This window comes from Hirundo rustica, chromosome 7 (assembly GCF_015227805.2).
Source record: "Hirundo rustica isolate bHirRus1 chromosome 7, bHirRus1.pri.v3, whole genome shotgun sequence".
Classification (NCBI taxonomy): Eukaryota; Metazoa; Chordata; class Aves; order Passeriformes; family Hirundinidae; genus Hirundo; species Hirundo rustica.
This window is the reverse complement of record NC_053456.1, coordinates 11,361,284-11,382,491: the sequence shown is the minus strand read 5'-3', so window position 1 is coordinate 11,382,491 and position 21,208 is coordinate 11,361,284. Positions and strand designations below refer to the sequence as shown.

The 21,208-nt window shown below is 42.1% G+C and overlaps 1 protein-coding gene across 5 annotated transcripts in view; it reads right to left on the bottom strand.

The window, feature by feature from the left end:
• Positions 1 to 21,208, bottom strand: part of CLASP1 (cytoplasmic linker associated protein 1) — a 170,592-nt gene that overhangs the window by 103,911 nt on the left and 45,473 nt on the right. For all 5 annotated transcript variants that reach the window (XM_058421334.1, XM_058421335.1, XM_058421336.1 and 2 more), the window contains exons 3-8: positions 20,762 to 20,840; positions 20,428 to 20,531; positions 19,863 to 19,954; positions 19,702 to 19,777; positions 17,552 to 17,649; positions 16,194 to 16,261 (exon numbers count right to left, since the gene is read on the bottom strand). In XM_058421334.1, coding sequence (XP_058277317.1) covers positions 16,194 to 16,261; positions 17,552 to 17,649; positions 19,702 to 19,777; positions 19,863 to 19,954; positions 20,428 to 20,531; positions 20,762 to 20,840 — 517 coding nt within the window. The remainder of the gene's footprint in view (positions 1 to 16,193; positions 16,262 to 17,551; positions 17,650 to 19,701; positions 19,778 to 19,862; positions 19,955 to 20,427; positions 20,532 to 20,761; positions 20,841 to 21,208) is intronic.

The following is a 21,208-nucleotide window of genomic DNA, read 5'->3' as shown; positions in this document are numbered from 1 at the left end:
ATTAACACACTGTGTGCTTTGTGAGCCCTCCCAGGAACTGGGGCATATGCATCTTCTTACTTGTCAGATCAACTCATACCATGCTCAAAACGCAAGAGTCAGGCATCCCTTTCAGAAAGTTCAGCAACTCAATTAAATACTTCCTAGTGATTGAATCTAGCATTCCTTATTCCCCATTATTATAAAGTCACTCCCCACAGTTTGATGTCAAAATAAAATATTACTAAAGCAGTATCAGCCTGAGAGATAATTTAAATGTCTGACATTCCCACTAACAATTGCTTCTTGGGTGGTATTTTCTAAGTTGCTAGGCACAAGTTCAAAGCCTAGCATCACTAGCTAGGGTGATTTAAGGATGACCAATTTAGACCTTCCTCCTGTGCAGGCATGTTATGGCATGTACTGTAATGCAAGAAGACTTTTAGGTCCACCTGCTCTCTGGGACTTACAGGACAGAAACCTTTGTATTCAGGGAGTGTGACAATTCTTGAGAAATCATGAGAAATTCTTGGGAACAGGATTTCTTGAGAAATCAAGATTAAATGGATTTGTATCGTTGTAACAGCCAACCAGCTAGGAATAGAACACATGGGCAATCAACTGCAAAACCAAATAGCACAACATTTGAGCATAAATCTTAATCAGGACTAACAAAAGAAACGAATACATTGCTTTAATCCTAAAGAGGCTTCTTTCAAGGTTGTTCAACAAAATGAAATAGGGATGAAGTCTGAGATATTTCTGTTTTGGAAACTCTGCAACAGGTTCCCAGGTTGAGATAATGGTCTTCAAGTACTTACTGGGCTTTTTACAGCGCAGTAGCACTGATGAAATCTTTCCCTGAACCCAGGTTTACTTTAAGTGATGACTGGGAAGAAATTTGTTTTCTACGTTTGCTCTGAAGATACTGATCCCAAGGTAAGTATCTCTAGCCATCAGGTTACAGAAGTGGCAAGAGCTGAGACAAGGAAAGCTCTTTAAAGCACCTTTGAAATCAGAGTACAATGCATCCTCACATTTGCACGTTTTCCTATACCCCGTTTCATTAAGTCTTTATTTTTAGGTCACTTTGTTGTCATCTTCCACTCCACATTCTTAACATGGGAGAAAAGGCATGACTCAGAGGGGAGGAGGTGCAGAAGAACATCATTGCTCTTTCACAAGAGAAAAAATGGATGATTTTTCTTTGTAAAGGTGAGGTCATCCAGTGAACCCCCTCCTGCCAGTCCTCACTGAAATTATGATGCTCTGTAAATACATCTGTGTACTGCATGACAAAAAAAAGAGTCTGAGTTCAAGGTTGTTAAAGGTACTTTGTCTCTCATGGGCTGTAAGGTGTCCAGACACACCTAGAATTTATAATCCAGAGCAGGAACAAAAGAAAATAACACGTGTCAAAGAATTAAAAAGTTTTATTTTAAACACATTTCACTTCAGACACAGGAATGGAGGGGAAAAAAAAAAAAAAAGGACTAAGTTGTTAAAAATGAAATGTGGGTTACAGAGTAAAATCTATCAAGGAAAACAATGGTTCTTCCACATCATTCATTTCACAACAGCTTCTTGCTCACATATGCAAAGCAAAATACACTTGTATAATATACAAATAAAATATATTTGGTGGTTTGTATTTATAAATTGTGTAGCAACATCAGGTTTCCAGGTGAAACCAAGAACTTCCTGCTACCAGCTGGAAGAGACATCGAAACCAATCTTCAAATGATAACAACTAATCACAGACTTGATCTGAGAGCTTCATTTCTGAACCTTCAACTTTGGGCTTTCACAGTGACCTACAGGTGTGCAAATACATTTGTCCCAAAGCACACTTGAACCAGTTGTAAAAACTGTTTGAGAGCTAAGACTCGCTATTTCTGTTTATTCATTCACAAGTAAAATGATCTTGACGCACAAGTACATTCTTTTAAAATTATAATACTGCTTAAGATCATCATTCAGATTCCAGACTCTTCTGCATTTGCTTTACATTTTAACAAATCAGAAGCAGGAGTGACCATGTGTTACACTCCCTGTAAAATGCTCACAAACTCCATGACTTAAACACTATCAGGTATGGAAGTGGCAACAGCACAGTGGACATGTGAAAGCACAGGCAGATATGAGCACCAAATTAGCAAGATTTTATTATCAGCAGGTGTTTCCAGGCATTTCTTAGACTATCTGACAAACCAGTATGAACATTAAAAAAATTTGCAAGAACAGTGACTGTAACACAAAGAAAACAAAGAAGTGTATCAATAGTTGCACATCAGAAAAATTCAAGCAGACCAAGTTGCAGAAGAAAAAGCCATATAAATCTTTCTCCACCCACCTCAGTAATTTTTGGCAGACAATACAGGCTGCTGCTGCCTTGTTGTTTAACACAAATAACAGGGAATGCTCACAGGGCACTGCCATCTGTCAGCAGCTGTTACTGAAAACCAAACACTGGGGGCAAGTGAGCAGTTTGCAGCACCCCGCCTCCAGAGGCAAACCAAATTCAAAAGAAATTGGAATAAAGTGTATGGGAAAATAATGTCTTATCAATTCCCAAACCCAAATTCTGTGCTCAGATGTACATAAACCTTCAGCATTTCTGGAGAAGTCAAGTACCAGTCACAGCTTGACCCCTTCATTCCTTTCACAAGCAGGAATGCTGAAGGCTCTGTACACTTGCAGGTACTATAGAGGTAAGAGATTTCTGTCTAGACATGATTATTCTTCATATGTGGCCAACTGCTTCACCAGGTATCAGTTTACTCAGACAGAAAAAAGATTTGAGGCCTCCCAAAACACGAGAGCAGGATCAGCCTGGTGCATCTGGAGCTTCCACCATTAACCAGCCCAAGCCACCTGAATTGCTCACCTCCATTACAGATCATTTACCTCAATTGCAAGTAGCAAGAATTCTTATTTTGTCCAGACTGGAAGTGAATGGCTCACTTACACAACAGCTCTCTACTGTTTGTACTGCTGTGGCAGCCTGCAGCAATCAGTGACCAGCAGCATTGGATAGAGTGCACATCCCGGTTCACTGGATATAGTGCACATCCCATCAGCTCCCTAGAAACTGTCAAACACTGAATCCATGCTTAGAAGCCACAAGGCAGCCAGGGAAGCAAGCTCTGAACCATTAGCCTGCATATCAACCAGCACCCAGGGGCCTTTCAGTCCAGCTAAACTTTGTCAATTGAGCTAAAAAGATGAAATGACACTCACACTGCCCCTCTGGTGAGAGTCTCTTGGCATGAGTTATTCTGAAGAGTCTGAAGGGATGAGAACAGCTTTGCCTCCCAGCACTGTGGAGAGAACCACCCCTACATCTCCTAGGGAATTAACACATGTCCTACATGAACTTCTCCCTTCACATCTGATTCACATCACATCCCATTCTGGTTTAGGCTCAACAGGTAAGAAGCATGGCCTCTTAACAACAAATGATTGAAAGGCCAACATGCACCGTGCTAGAATTAAAAAACCCATGAAGGAATCATGCCACAAACTAAAGATGGTGTCAAAACTTAGGAATTTCAACTTTTTAAATGAACATTTCAAACTCAAAGCAACAACAACAGATCAGCCTTAGGCCTGTCCAAGTCCCACTCCTGCAAACACCACCATGCTGGCAAATCATCTGGTTCTCCTTAGCAACCATCTGTGCTTGCCTCCACTTAAAGAAGAATCAGCAAACAGAGGAACTGGCACATGTGAAGCACAACACATAACAGATAACTGGAGATTCACTTTTAGTTTTGCTCAGAGATTGAAAGCAAGTAAGATCAGGTTTTTTTAACTGGGAGGCATGAATTTCAATAAAACCTTTGCAATAAGGATGCCCATAAGAAGTCAATGCTTCAATTAGCATAAACTCAACCTGTTGGCCCTGCCTCTTTACCCATGCAAAGCTTCAAGGGTCCCCACTACACACTCCCTCCTCTTTACAACCAAACTGATGAAGTCTTCACTGAAAAGCAGAACCCAGAAGATGTGCTGGAGAACTTCAGTCCCTCTTTTTTAATAGTAATTTTGTGTTTAGTTTTTAAATATTTTAAATATCCTTCTAATTCATCTGGAAAGCCTCTCCCACTGACACAAAGAGCCACTGATAATTCCTGCCTGGAATAGCGGTGTGTTTGTTGAGGTGATTAGGTTAATCATCTAGACTTCATATAAACCAGGCTGACTTAGCTTCCTTTTCCAAATATTACAAGGAAAGAAGGTAAAAAACCTTACTGAGATGAAGAAAATTAATTCAAATATCCTGAGTTACAAGAAATATTTAGACTGTCTACTTAGGGAAGAGGAACACAGAGCTCTGTCTACAAAATAAAGCTCACCATTACAAGCTTCAGAAGACTCCTAATAATAGTATTTTGAACAATGGCATGAAGATTAAAAGGAGGAAAATACAGATCAATTACAGCAATTTGTAGCAAACTGCTCTTCACATAAACAATTAGAATACACATTTAAATATCAAGCTTTAAATTCTTAATATTAAAATCAAAGAGCAATCTGCATCTTAATGCTTCACTGAAAACGCCCATGTGTAACTTGACAGTGACACTGATGACAGCCCAATAAAACTGAAGTGAAGCATTATCACCCATTCTAGCATAACACCAAATCAGCAGAGAATGTGCATTAAATGATACAGGCTGCCATTTATAGAAGTGCCTCTGTTGTGGTTTGCAGCCTTTTCATGCTGACATCAGGTTGTGTTGTTAGCTGAGGTCACATTCTTCTTTAGCCCAGTTACCACTCCTGATAAACTGAAGAGCTGAATAACAGACACAGTCTCAAATGATACTGGCAAACCTTGCCTTCAGCTTACTGACACACACAGCCAGAAAGTACTGAGTAAAAAAACCACTGAATCAATCTGAAGATCTTCCATAACTACTGCGTCCTACAGGAGGAAAAAATGAAATGATGGCATAATTTAGGTTAAAGGGGACCTCTGAAGGTTCAGTGACCCAATCTCCTCCCAAAAGCAGGGCCGACAAAGTTGTATTACTCAAGGCCACATCCAGACTCATTTTAAAAACCTCCATGGATTCAGATCCTCTGGGCAACCTCTTCCAGAGCTTCACTTATTATCTTCAAAGTGACAAAAAATATAAACTCATGGGAAAAACCCCCAAAGCACAGGGCTGTCCTCTCAGTCCCTCAAGTATGAGGACTATTGGAACTTGCATAAAACCAATGAAAAACCTCTTGATGAAAAAAAATCTTACTTCTGATTCAGAGGTTTTCCAGAATTAGTGGTCTATGCATTACAGGTACAGGAAAGTCAAGATTCCAGCCCAAAATTTATAAAATGAGCTGCTCATCACAGCTTTTTACTGGTATTTGTCCTGTGTGTGGTTTCACAGAAACCCCTTCCATGCCATGAGGGAGCAGAGATCTCCTGCTTTCAAATACTGCTCAGACCATCACTGGCCAAGGGTGCAGAGCACCACCAAACACAGTTCAGGTACATTCTCACCTCTGGAACTATTTACCATTTCTGGGGAATGTAAAACATGGTGTTTCGGATGGCTCTGTGATCCAGCTTTCCAGGGAAGAAGCTGTGGAAAGGACCAAATGTGACATGCTCACACCAGGGGCCCTGAAGGGAACATTCTGCTGCAGCTGATGGAGCACCTGGCCTGGTTTATACAACAGGACCTGGCACAGTCCACCTCGGTCACAAAGCTCCCAGGGCCCCAGTATCCTGCCACGTCTCCCACACTTTCAGGCAGAGTGAACAGAGCTCCTTACAATGTGCTGCTACAAACAAGAAAGAGGACAAAAAGAGGGACAGGACTGCTTTAGTGCCCATGATAATAAATAGGCTTCAGGGAGTGCCATGAAGGGAAGCAGCAAGCACAGAGCACAGTGTGCATACAAAGACCCAATACAGAGTCTTGGAGAAATCCCGCTGCAGTGAGACAAAATCCAGCGCGCACATCAAAAAGAAAAGGAAAAAAAAAACACCAACCAGACATCTAAGAGACAAGCATGGAGCTTCTTAAGGGGGAGGGAGCAGAGAATAAGTTTCAGTGTGCTGGTGCATAAATATTTTGCCCGTGGAAGCTTGGGATCAGATCTTATTTAAGTCTCCAGTGAAAAGGAGCGTGATTGTCCCTCCACATCACAAAAGGTCCGTGTGATTAGAACCCTCTGCAGATTCAGCTCCTGCCCAGCACAGAGCTCAAACAGCAGGAGCATAAATCAGAGCTGAAGTACAGTGGCAGAGCTGCAGCAGGAAGAAGTGTGCCCAGCCCTGCCTCTCCAGGGCTGCCTCCAGGATTTCCCCTGATCCCAGCAGGAGCCGGGGGGAGTTCAGGGGAAGAAACATAAATGATGGAGAACAGAGTTAGACCCATTCTTCATAAAGCCGCCCTAATTAGAAATGTCAGGTCTCATTATGAGCCAGCGCTCCACTAGACAGGAGTCCCATTACTCAGGAGAGACCTATGTGGAAGACATGCATTTCTTAAAGATGTACACATCTCTCCTCTACCCACACCACAGCCACAGGGAACACTCTCACTACAAGGGGATGAAGGCAGCATCAATGCTGCCAACTGCATTAACACTAGCAGAAGCAGCGCCAACACTGTTTCATACCTAAAACTTCTATCTCCCCCTTCCCACTGGAAGGAGGAGTCATGCCTAAAATACTCAAAACAAGGCTTTTTACAACACAGTCTACCAGCAATTTACAGAGGGGCCTGTGCAATTCCCACTGAAATCATTAAAAAGAGTCCACTAATATCAAAGGGAGTAGATCTGGAGTGAAAAAAAAGTGTAAATTTCTCTCTTCTATCTCTGCATTCAAGCATTCGTCTCCAATGAAGCCCAGATATGTCTCATATTCCTTAGACATCAGCATCTGCATTTCATACCAGAAACATCCACATAAAGCATCTAAAGGGTTTTGTGGTGCACTGACAAGCTCTGAGGGAAAGCAGGTCAGGTGTGTCACAAGAAAGGGAACAGCTCTGGAAATGTGGTTGCTAGAGGTTTTGCCATTCTTGAAAAAAGCAGTTCAGGCAACACTTTACAGTGAATGAAGGTATTTCTCTCTTCCTCTGTAGTGAATTGTTTGTGATAAAATCACCTGGGCTTGACTCCGAAGGCCAACTGCAAAGCAGCAGCCATTAGTAGCTTTCCTTATGAAGATTTATCTGCAGCGAGATCCCTGCAGGCTACACGTGGGGTGTAAACCCAGCTAGGATTATTCAGGGCTGTCTGCAGATTTGGGGCTTCATAGCAATAAACAAAAAAAGACACTCAAACTGCTTCGCACAATGCAACAAAAGCATTCTTTTGATAGAGCAGCAGGGCAGAATTAATTCCTTCAGCAGGCAGAAGAAACCCAGTCATTATGCAGTATTTGCTGTCTTAATACTACAAAAATAGAAAATAGGATGCATTTACTTATTATAGCTCAGTTTTGTTCTATTTCACACACTGTATCTGAGCTACAAACAAAGTAACTTCAGCCAAACATAACGGAGGAGGAAGGCAGTGTAATGCCAGACCAGGGCCAAGTACAGACAATGCCTTCCCTGTACTTCCCTCTGGAGTAACAAACCAGCACTTGTCCACTCCTGCATTTTGAAAAAAGCTCCTCTTCATGCCCCCAACTCACATGGCTGTAACAGCAGGTTTTGTTCTACCACTGCATGTTAAAACTGCATATACCACCTGTATTAGCAAGTCTTCCTCAGAAATGGGCTCAGCAGTCTAATCTCATCCAGCCTGAAGTCAATGATCTGAAAACGAAAAGTAACTAGGTACAAGAAGACCTTCAAGCCTCCAAGCACTTGGTCTCAGGTTCTTTAGAAATCAACCAAGGTGCTCTTCAGTCTAGACACTTTAATAAAACTTCACAGTTATGGAGGCTGGAGCTACTGTAGTTACAATATGCAAGGACAGGGATGTTACTTGGTGGTGGCAGGAGAAACACACGTTTCACGTACCTCTGTTGCCCACAAAAGCCTATCCTGTATTTCACCAACTACCACAGAGTGACTGCTGTCCCCAGAGGCTGCTAATCACAGCAGCTAAACTCAGCCCACTTGTTACACGCTCAACCTGAAAACAAACCTCATCAAATAAATGAGAGCAGCAGCACAGAATTCATCAAAGTGCTCCACAAGAGGCACAAGAAATTTCATCTCTTCCCCAAGCCGTCTTTGGCCACCACTGAGGCAGCTGATTAAGGACAGCAGTTGAATTCTAACTGGGACAGTGTTTCTATATAAAAACAGCCCAGAGCATTCATTTAAAAGTAGTTATTAGGAGACTACTCTCCAGCACTCAGCCAGTATACAGGAAGGGGAAAGAAAGACACCTACTCCTCCACCACTTTCTTGGAAACTGAACTATTTGTGAGCCTCAGGCAAGGACTTCTATGCCAAGAACAATCTTGTAATTATTTTCATAGGAGCAGAAGGTTTGTGATACCTTCACTTGTGCTCACTGAAGTACTCTACTGCGTACCCCCAACAAGTGAAGTCAGTGCGTGTGAAACACCAACACAACCCAAATAAGCTTCATGAATCTGCACAGTGTACAACTATGGGATACTTTTTATTCCCACCAGATTGTCCTTTAGTGTGCCACACAGTATTTGAATAGCTTGTACTCTCATCTCTTATTGCTGAGAGTTAAAAGGCTGACTTAAAATCTCTGCTATGTTCACAGCGATCAGTATGTGTGTTCATGCATATGTATGAACCATCCTACTGATAAACCTGCCCCTGGAAGATTCTGTGTACCATGAACAACAAAGCTAAGCAATCAGAAACGTAAGATTTAGTTAGTCCTTTCATGTAAAAATGCCCCTGGAGTTAATATTGCTGCAGCTTTGACCACAAAAGCTTTTTCTGACAGAACATCTACAAAACAGAGCCAGATGGGAAAAACAGCACAGAAGATACCAGGAAACTGGTGCAGAGATTTCAAAGACAATGACCACTGCAATTTAAGGCTTTTAGAGGTGAAACCAACCTGACATCACAACATATGAAAGAATTTGAAAGAAAAGACCATAGTGGAGAAAACAGCCAACTACTAAGCATTCCTGAACTGTGACCACCTCTGCAGCTGTACCAGATGTTACTGCAGTTTCCATGGGAGGAAAGGGTGTAAAATTTTTTCATTCTAATTCTTTATGGACACTGGACTATAAATTCATCCTTGCCATGTGTTCCAAGTTGGACATGTTCTCTGAGGCAACCATGGAGGTTGCTCAGGCACACATGGTACTTTACCAGTGGGGAAGAAGAGAACAGGCCCTGCATGAAGAAATTCATCTCCAGATGTGCAGGACAGCCATGCATTTAACTTCCATCAGTAATAATGGCATGGTGCGTGTCAAACTTCTACTGATGAAGCCCACATTAACAGCAGCATCTCATCCTTTAACTGCCCACTGCTTCAGCCTGCATTTTATGCACATCTGCTAGTGATGCTGGTAATAAAGTGGCTCTGCTCAATTACACCAAAGCTTTGCCAAAAGAGCATTTGTGTGTTCATATAAAACCATCAGGCTTAGGGGAGGTGATGAAACAACCAGATTAACTCCAGTCTTTGCAAGAAAATCCTGGATCTAGGTACTTCGGAGTCAATCCAGAATTCACCATACACTAGCAACTTACACACTTTTCTTCTGACATTTGCTACTACTACAGTTCAGATAACCAGCAGTGACCTGGAGGTCAGACATTTCCCAACAGATAAGATCAGCTGGACCACTGCCCCAGGCACTTCATTCCACCAGCTGATCTTTTAAAGCTGAGAAGTTCCCAGCATGATGAAATCATCATGCTTCATTGACAACAACAAATACATGCTTGCTTGCCATAATAAACAGTGAAGTACATTAATTATTCACAATTCCAACTTTGGAAAAATAATGGATTATTCTCAACTCCTCTTTTGACCTGACAGAAGAAACCAAAGTGCAAAGGTCTCTCAGCTGTAGATGGGGACACTATGATGACACAGGTGATGCAGTTCATGAGAAGAACCAGCCCAGACAGGTTTCTGTATTAATTTCTTGGCATTGGGAGGAATTTACTGATGGTGAACAACAAACACCATACACATGCATCCACTGCTTCCTCTGAAAATACATGCAGCAATTGCCTTGGAAAACAATGTTCCAGCAGGATAAAATAAAGATCTGTCCACAGAAATAGCACATCCTGTAGCATGCAGTATTCATTCCAGAGCATTCAATTTGCCCAGATTTCCACGTTCTGTTACAAAAAAACCTGCCAATTGACTCACACCTCGAGACAGTAAATATCAATACAAACCCAAGGTCCATAAAATTTGGATACCAACTGACTCAGACCTCCTAAAATTAGTCTACTACATCCACTGTAGAATAAGGATTTCAGAAAGACAACAGGTACACTGAATCGAGAGAAAAGGGGGAAGAAAGAAAATGCAGCTTTTGCAAAGATGGCTAACAGAAATCATCTCCTCGGAAAGCTCAGATGAAAAGCACAGGCTTCTTACATAGCAAAAATAAATACAATATATGCTTCCCTTCTGTAAATTAATTCTTCACAGGTGAATAGTTACAGAGGTTTTATGTCTTTCCATTTCACCTAGTCCCAATCCAGCCTCACCGACTACCACAGATATCCTGTTACAGAAACTCAGTTAAAACACAAAAATACAGGTTTAAAAAAAAAGCGATGTCTCTGTTTGGCACATTCTTGGAACTGCGATTCAATGCTAATTCAAAAGTACTCATAACCAATTTAATAATCTTCCCAACTGATGCTGCAAAAGGAAACAGTTAGGAAATGGAAGTATCAATGATCACTCAAAAACGACACAGACCAGCAGGGTTTTTGAAAATACATGTTCTTCACCTCTCTCAACCTGTTCTGGGTCCCTTGTATACACACACATCCTCTTTCTTCACCCCATCAAACAGACTATTTATTACAATTTATAGAATCTTAAACTGAGCTTGATGACACCAGGCTACAGACGCTTGCAGACTATTTTTTATTTTAAGTTCCACTTTTTACTGCAAGATTGCTTCATTCTCTTCACACCGTTAAGAAGAACCAGCAGTCAAATACTCAGACATTAACAAATAAACCCATCCGTCCCTGTGGCACATTCATCAGCACCTACCTTTGCCTGTGGTCATTCTCTGCAGCGCTGGGGAGCTGCTGGGGAAAGGCACTGCGCTGGGAGCAGCCCCTGGTACCCGTCTCTCAGTACATGTTTCTCAGCAACTTAATCACCAGCAAACTCACCACCCTCCTACAGCACTTTGCTGTGTGACCCAGCAGGCGATTGCAACCTCTCCTCCAAAATAAAAGCCTGTTCGGCATGCAGCTGAGCTCCGTGTGCCCCCCTGTGCCCGCTTGCTCACTCCCCTCCCCTTCTACATTTGAGAATTTCAGCAATGTGCTTATTTAAAAAGCTGTCAGAAAGGGAGCAGAGCTCCTCTTGTCCATTTATACCTTCCACAAGGATGTACTATCAGTTGATGGTGTTCATTCAAATATCATCCGACATCACTGCTCTCTCAGCTCCCACACAAGTGAAGAGGTATTTATTTGCTTTTTTCATGCCCTAAAAATGCTGAGTCAATGAAATCAATCTATTTTACTTCGTATTTCAACTTGAGAAGTGCACTAATAGAGAGCACGCCATAATGGAAATTTAATTGCACAAGGAGGTATGAATGCAAAAAAGCCCAGTGCAGCATTTACTGGTTCAAAATATCTGTTATCCTGGATAGTTGTCCCTCCTTCCCATGTGCAATTCTGCTGCTTGGATGTGTGTTGACAAACAAACAATATTCCACCCTCCTATGCATAGCATCGCTTGGCAAATGTGGGTGATTTTCCTTCATATAATAAATATCAAAATAGCTTCCAATGTCTCAGCTTTATTACCAGCAAAACACAGGAATCTAAAATAGCTCCAGTTTTCATCTATTTAACTCCAAGTTCTCATCTGCACAAACAGAATTCATTTAGTAAATAGCATATTTGTCTTATACAGTCTCCCAAATATAGAAGTAGTTCTACTGAAAAGTAGCACTGCCCCTCTTCATAGGTTTTCAGTAACTGAAATGATCACATCTTTTATTTTAGCACTGTTTTAATTAACTTGCTTACTCTTAGAACACACACTCATGCAGTCAGCCACCAAAACTGCATCCTCCCCTCACCTTACTCCACGCAAGTATCCGTGGGGGAGAGATCTCTGCTGCAGAATTCTGGCTTAAAGATCTCCTGCTTTGATTTCCTTCCAGCCCAAGAACATTACCACCTCCACCATCCCTAAGTCTTGTTCTTCTGAGTCAAAATTCAACATCAACAAGAAAGTTTAATGCCCTCCTTGCCCACAGGAGCCCCACGACATTATCCCTTCATGCACAAATATAAATGCATCTCCCAAAAATTTTGTGACCTACATTAAAAAAATGAAGGTTTACATCAAAGAATATCATATTAGGATATCACAGTGATCAAAAGCATAAAAAACACACCAAAACATTTGGGTCACTAAAAGCCTTGGTTTGGGTCATTGCTTCCCATCAGCCTGTATTTTTCAGTAGATAATTTATTTTATTCTTAATCTGTACTGAAACCTGATTATAAACTCTTCTGGAGTCCAAGTCTGATTCAAAATCGACAGAAATCCATGGAAAATCTGCAGTTTATGTTAAGGTCCTTCCAGATAATACCAAGGAAAACCATACAGCATGAATTTCTTGGAGTATCTGTCCAATAGCCTCTCTGTATCACATCCAACTAAAGATCATCACACAATGCCACTCAAAGACAACAGCTGACTAGCTGGCAATTACTGGCCCTTTCATGCTGAAAATGTATTTGTCCCAGGGGAATAAGGCATCTGCATAATTAGCAAAAGCAGTTACACAGAAAATAATTAGCTTGCTGAAAGCCCGAAGGGGGAAAAACTATAATTTTTGCTTCAAGAGGCTGACTAATTATATGCCAAGTAACAAAACAGAGATGCACTGAGAATCATCGAGAAATCCAGCATGGATTTTAACTTCATATTCTAGCTATAAGGGCTGCTGGTAGCCTAGCAACAAGCAGCATACTCGGGCATGCCAAAACCTCCTCCGACTTAATGAAACACCTCAGATTACTATGCAAACCTCCCCCACTCCACTATGCATTCGATTCCTGTGTTACTAAATGATAAAAACAAAGCCTAGCCAAAAAAACACAATCAAACAATTCAAGATAAACTCAAACAAGCACTAATGGATTACAGTACAGAAAGATAAGCAAAAAAACCCCATGAATTCTTTTCAGAGACTTGAAATTCACAGTCAGATTAGAGTTGATTCATTAGATTTCTTCTTTGGATTAAGAAATGTCCTATTGTTTTAAGCATCTTTTCTAGTAGTCTGTGTAAGATTTCTGTTTGATTGTGTCTTGAGAACCGCTAGATATGAAACCTTTAACAACTCAGAGGAACTCACTAATCTCCAAAGTACCCCTGATATACAAATAGCACTGCCGCCATTCCTTCCTTTTACTTGAATCCTCAGTGACCTGGTACACTGTTATCCCAAACAGTAGTCTCAGAGCCAAGAGACCAGTTTTTACTGTGTTCCACCACTCTAGAAGTCACAGCTGCTGTCCCAACTGCCCAGTACCACTGTGTTCTGCGATAAGAGAGGTTTGACAACCCCCTTCAAGTCTCATTGTAATTAGCACAACTCTGGCGCTCAGTTATGAGTGACCTGTCAGCCAACAGCCTGCTCTTGGTTACCCACACGAGAAGCACATTCACATAGTCACCCATCCAACCACTCTGCCAGATTCAAAGGGTTAACAAGACTGAGCCATTTCCACTATTTCCTGAGAAAGGCAAACCTTTTGCATGTGCAATATCTATCACCATCCTCCCCGGTGACTCTGACAACGGCTGAAAGTGTCACCTTTGTTCAGAAAGTGTCAGGGACACAAGAAACCTGACAAACTTAGCTTGTCTTTAGGCCACAACAAGCTTGTGACTGTGGGTGACGATAAGCCTCCTTTTGCTGGCTTACACAATCCAAAAAGATAAACTGAAAGTTGCACAGAGCTGTTGACACAGGAGATAACATGAGCATGTAACACTATTTGTGCTTGGAGGGCAAGGAAGAAGCAACAAACAAGCCTGTGGCACTAAGGGAAACTGAACCCTCCCCTCAAACACACACAAAAGATGTTAATAACTAATGTTAGCATTACTAACTTCACAATGAGAACTACTTTAATTCTGCAACTATAGACTTTTTCATTTCTAGGGAAGATGAAAAGGTTCTGGCAGAACAACAGGAGATCCTACGCTTTGCTCTCTCTGACCCTTAACACTCCTCCACCCTCCCTTTTCCCCCAGCTACTTTTTTGTCTCAATGTTCATACAGGAAATTCTACTGAGGAGAAATCTACCACACACACAGACTCCAGGGATTGCATCCTGCCACGGCCCAAGCAAGAACAGCGAGACATCAGAAGATCAGGTTAAACACAGTGAAGAACACAGGAGTACTTGTGGGGAAGTACTCAATGCCTATCCATGGAATCAAGGACAGAAAACAGGGATCATGAGGTCTCAAAAAGGGTAAACCTTTCACTGAAACAGTGACAAAGGAGTATAAGTGAAAAAATAATTTTCAATGAAGCCTAAAAGTAGGAGATCTGATACACACCAATGCTTTAGATGTAGCAATACCTCTCAGATCACAAGTCTGCCTCCTAGAAACACCACACAAGAGCAATCCACATAGTACAATGATGCAGCAAATTGCTTTTTCTTTTTTTGAAAGCCCATTCTATTCCACTGCTAGCATGACAAAAATTCCACCTTAGCCTAGCCAAGCAGAAAGCTAGAAAGTTGAATCAGCAGTAAATCTGTTTCAGTTTGAGTAAGGGTTTCAGAGAAATCACCTGGAGGTTGCGAACCTAAACAAGTTTGCTAAGGGATTAAATATTTACTTCCCCTCCCATCTGTTAAAAAAGAACAAGGACATTTGTTTCTCAGCTGCACTTGTTTAGCCCTGTAAGTCTCATCCACCTGTACAGACAAAATACTCCTGTATTATGCAAAAGTGTAATTTTAACCCATTCCATCACAGAGGAACCTGTACTAGGTTTTCATCCCTCCCAAACATACAAGATAATACATCACATTTCTGAATAATCCAAACTATAACTTCAGGATTTTCAAGTAAGTTAATTTTAATGTTTCTGCAGAGATGAAGTTTACTGCGCTGTAAAATGGTTATGTCACAAAGAATGGTGCCCAGAAGCGAAAAGAGTGTTTTTTTCCTTTTTAAAAGAGAAAGCACCTCTCTGCTCCCTTGACTTCCAAGAGTATGGTGGGAATGACTAGAACATCATCTCCCCTGCTCCTGGCATTGCAGAGGGTGGGAGCTTGATAGGAACCCACAGTGCTGAACTCAGGTTCATCTGCTCTGCTCAACTGTCAGCGGAAAGATGCATTTCCTCACAAAGAATTCTCACAAAAAATCTCTTGTTAAACAAGGAGTAATACCTATTAAAATTACTTCCTAGCTTGTAAGATTATCTGTAAACACAGTAATAAACACTTGTTATTACAGTAAGCAGAATACTAGTCTCAGACAAGACACAGAATTAAGGCTCTGATAGGGGTCTTTGGCTAACAGCCCTAAACATACAAAATAGGCAAAATTAGTGTCCTGGTTTGGGAGGAACCCCAGGACACCTAGGAAGTGCAAAATACAAACAACATGAGCTTTAAACAGAACATTGTTCTTACACTGCATTATTGTGTACACTCTGTGCCTTTTAGGGCATTAAACTGAAAAGGCAATTCTTCTCTGAAATTACTATTTCATTTACTTTGTGAACAATTTACACATACATGGACTTGAGAACAGGAGATTTATTTCCCTAATGTAACTCAAGAGGAAAAGAAAACAGCTATAGCACCACCTTCTCTTCTCAAAACAGTCTTCCTGCTCCTTCTGATACTACAAAAAGGCAGAAAACTAAATGTCCATTTTATTTGTTGCAAAAGCACTGTGTATATTTATGAACAATCACCATACTTGTTTCTCCTAACAGAATACTTGCCATTTGAATGCCTCACCAATTGAAAATTGCTAAAAGCACCAAAAAGAGGATACAAGTACTTCTACTCACCAACTGAAGTCTGGACCATGTTTCCAGATTTTTGGACCTCATCGAATTTTGTAAAGATTACATTCAACCTGTTTGAAAGTTAAAGAAATACACAATGAACAACTGCATTTAAATTTTAGGAATATTAGAATCATAAAATCACTAAGGCTGGAAAAGACCTCTAAGACCATCGAGTTCAACCTTTAACCCAGCACCCAGTGTTTGCTACTGAACCATGTCCTCAAATGCCACATGCACATGGCTTTTGAACACTTCCAGGGATGGTGATTCCACCATTTCCCTGGGCAACCAAACTCTTACATCTTATGATGTTATGGAACAGATTTGGCTTCACTCAGGCCATTAGGAGCACTGTCAAAAATGCAATGAAGTTACTTTAAAATTAAAAAAACCAACATCAACACAGTTGAAAGGAAAACCTGACATATAATTGAAAATACTACATTACTGAACATGTGATATGGCTAATTGTAGATGCACTTCCAGTTCATCACCACTCTGTCTATCTTAACAATTTGCAGAAATACCACAAAACACACCCCTAAAAACCAGCTTAACACAAGATTTGTCTTTGGCTCTGACACCTTCCAATTTATGTCACAGGTCTAGCAGAGCAGATCCTTATCACATCTCATCCTTCCTTCCCAGTGAGTTTATTACTTTAAAGCACGTTCTGGGAGCAGATATTGCCACTGGAGAACAAGGGGCAACAGTGCTGCCTCCACCTGCATGTACCCCAACTCTGAAACTGCCTCTTCCCTCTGAGCACTGACAAGCTGCCATCTACTGCATCTTCAGGTCTAACCATGCTCTGCCCTGAGCACTGCAGGAAAGATGCAGAGCAGCTCTCTAACACACCTGAAACAGCAGAAGCAGAGGGACATGGCTTTGGTCTTGATGTAGGTTTGGTTGCTTTTTGTTTGAGGTTTGGGTGAGGGTTTTTGGGAGGGAAGCTGCTTTTGTTTTAAATAAAATCTAAAAACTGATTATTTTGTTTGTGGGTCTTTGTTGTTTATGACAGCCTAAGTTGCATAAACACAAACTATTCTGAAGTGTCTCCTCTCTAAATATGCAGAACATACAGGAAAAATACTAATGTCCTTAATCTTAAGTCAGTTAACTAAACATCTGTAATAATTTCTGTGGTTTTCCAAAGATACTGTAGCATACTTGGGCAAAGGTAAAGGATCTTCATTAAGTATATCTGAGTGTTTATCAGATTAAAAAATAAAAATAAAAAATGAAACAATGATCCCAGGACAAGGTTCAATCATGAGGCTCCTGAAGTCTTCTGAAGGACGTAAGGGAACAAAAAGCAGCCCAAAAATAGTGAAGACCTAAGGACATTCTCAACTTACCGAGACTGGGGTAATCCTTTTTTACTGAGATCAGCCCTTACACGTTCACCAACATGTCTGTAAATTTCCACAAGGCTGTTTATTGCTGCATCTCGAACCTGCATGTGAGAGATGAGAGAAATCAATCATCTTTACAATTTAAGTTAATAAAACCCTAATAAGTCTGACCTTAGAGAACTAAATTTGTGTATTTCTCTGCAACAGCAGTTGCCACTACACACACTACCATACAATTCATGAAGCTTCCAACCCTGCCTTTCACATGTTAACAGTATCAGCAGGTAATTGAATTGAAAAGGCAGTGAAGGTGTAAGATGAAAGGTTTCCTGCAGGAGCTTGGCTGCCTTTGCCAAACTCCTCCCATTGTGTACAACAGGTACCGGATGAAAAAAGGATAGAGACACAAAGAGACCTTATATTACTGGGATATTATAAAATAAACTGATTTTTAATGCTGTCTTAGAAACTTACATTTCTATGTTGATAGCAGAACAGCAAGGAAGGGAGGAGTAATCAATCACCTGAGTCACCGTGAATTTTGCATATTTTCCAAACTGATTTGCAAGAAATTGCTGAGCACATCCTTCCCTCCAGCCAACAGAAGAGACATAAATCTGATTAAAGTGTCACCTTTCTGTACTTAAACCCTTCCTCCACTAAACACAGCAGGCAGAGAAGGTAAACAAACTATCTGCCCTGCCTACAGAAACACCTACAGAGCCGGGCACTTCTGCTTCTCAGAAGATGGCCCAGCAGCCACCCACACACGCCCCAGGACTCGACATGCAATATCCTGAGGACACAAGCTACAACTGCCTATAGGTGGGAGTCAAAGGGCAGCACACATACCCCGCCTCCTAGCCAAAGAACACCCTGACACACCCGGCTCACAGCCACCTCACCCCGCTCTGCCCCGCAGCCTTCGCGCTCAGCGGGTCACTGCCAGCCTCCAAAGGCCTCCTCCACTGGTGCCAGCCCCTCCTCAGAGCTCTTGCCTCTCATCCTGCCCATCAGCCCCATTTGCTACCAGTGCTGCTGGGCACAGCAGTCTGGGGGGATTCTCCGGTGCCCCCCGTTTCTGGGTACACAGACCCCCAGCCAGCCTGTGCACAGTGAGGATTGCCTCTGTGTGTACAGTTAAGCAGAGGCACAGCTGGAGGACTCTGTAAATCCCAAGGAGCAAGGCAAGGAGGCTCCACCATCATACTTGGCTTAGTCTACCACAGCAATAACACAGCTTTAGTGATTTTATTTTTGAGAAAATGGTGAGAGTTTAAGTACTGTGGTCACACCAGATGCACATTGGATTACACAGTCACATCAGCTGAAAACAACAAAAGGACTATTTCTGAAAAGGGCTCTAATAGAACAGCTTCCACATCTATAACAAAACAAAAAAGCCTGGACTTGACCTAGAACTGTTTCTCGATCCTCTCTCCAAGAGAGGGCAGCAGTGACCGAGCCCAGCAAGTCTCCCAGGACTCGGGAGGCAGCAGCAGCGCAGCAGCAGCTCCAGGGGAGCCCAGGACCAGCCCCTGCCCCAGGGCAGGCACTATTTCACCCAGAGTCACTGTCACAGCGATTTTTGTCTGACCAGTTCAGGCTTTCTGGGGATGAGGAACCAGACCCAGGAGAAAGGGAAAGAGATCGATCAGCTTTGTTTCCCCCTGCATTTCCACTTACCGTTTGGGATGCATTGCTGACTAAAGGCTCTGGTACAGATTGACTTCACCCCCCATTCACAAACTGCCTGTACAACTTCTGGCAGTGCACATGGCCAGGCTGTCTGACTGGCCCCGTTTGCCCTCCCTGCCCAGACTGGTTTCTCTCTGAAGGTGAGGGGTGCTGCACTGAGCCCAGAGGGATCCCTGCAGCCTCCTCTGTATCCAGGCTCCAGGGCACAGGAGTTCCCTTCCTACAAAGGTTTCCCTCTTCTGTTCATCTCACCTGCAGATTCATGTTGTTCTGCTGAACCCTTGGAGTAAATGATATGCTGGTTTGGACATGCTTCAAATCATTCCTCTCCAAAACCAGCCAAGGGTTTTGTGTGCACAGCATTGTTCAGAGCTCACCACCAGCAGCACAATCAGCTCATTTACCAATCAGACAACCAGCACAACCTTTAGATGTGACTCACAGCAAAAGCTCACCTGGCTGTTTGGATCTCCAAGTAAGTTACATATATGTGGCACTATCTTACTCAGTGTTAAACTCTGAGCTCCAGATCTGGGAATAAAGAACAAAAAGCACCATCATGAATCACAGAGCAGGCTCATGTACACAACACAGGTTTGCAGAAGTTCTGACTTACGCATTGAGTGTTGCAATAAGGCAGAGGCAAATCCCTTCTCTCGTCCGAAAATTCTTGTGTTTGAATCCTCCCAGCATCCTGTCCCACACGTACTGTGGAAGACAGGAAAGACAAAAAATGAGATGGGGTAAGAAACAGATTCTGTCTTCCAGCAGACATACACCACACCACCTCTGAAGCTCAAATATAAGCTTTACACCCATCCAATCAGAACAGGACAAAAAGGAACAGGAAACTATTAGATCTGACCAATTCTTTGTTTTGTGCTGACTTCACAGTAACTCCCCACTACCTAAAACAATACTCATGCCTACAGAAAGCAAGCACCTTCCAAAAATAACTCTTGACATACACCCATCCCATCCTTGGGAAATCCACTGACACGCTCCCATGTGTATCCTGTCAGGCAATAGCCTTCCCAAGTGAAGCAAATATCTTATAACCAAGAGTAGGGAGATTAAGCCATTTCAGAGAGAAAAATGGCAGAGAAAACTTTCTGACAGAAAAAAGGTTTCCTTTTTTTCTATAGCCAGTCACTCATGCTGTGGAGGGCTGTTGAACATACCTGAGGGTTAGCAGCTTGTTCCATGATTTTCAGCAACAAAGTCTGGTCCTGCTCCCTCACTGAGTCCTTGGAATCTCCCAGCCTATCAAGTAAACTTGGTAGCACTAAGGAAAGAAAACAGGAACATTCAATTCCCCCAGGAAAAAACTGTAACAGCAGCAGAGCCCCTCTTCTCTCTCCCCCAAGACCCAGCGGAGGCACCAACCCTGCTGCCCTTCAGCAGAGTCTGAACACCACCAAGAGCCTCCCAAGTGTTCTCCTGGAGAGACAGCTCTGAGTCCAGCAGCCAGTGCAGGTGCTGCTAGAGCAATGGCGACACACAGAGATCCCTCACCTGTGCCAATCTGGGCCTTGAAGCGATCTTGCAAGCGGGACACCAGTGCAGAGATGATGTCAATGCCCAGGAGAACCACCTGCAAGCACAGAACAGGCAATGAATTGAGAGTGCACTGCAACTGTGATTGCTGCTCAGTGCTAAATTCGTAGGTATAGATGTGCAAGGTACACAAACCATGTGCATCAACCATTTCGGTATTTGCTGTAACTAGCATTTCTAATTAATTGCAATTATTACAATTATAATTAGAAAATTGTACGCACTAAGAGTTGCTTAATTATTTACTGGCAGAAATTAAACCAAACACTTTTATGACATAACTGGAATTCAAAGAAAGGCATCTAGTTTGAGAGAAGCTACATGCCATACATCAGAAAACCTGCCCTGATTAACTATGCTTACTTACCAGAAAAATACACATCACATACCGAATGTACTGCGTAG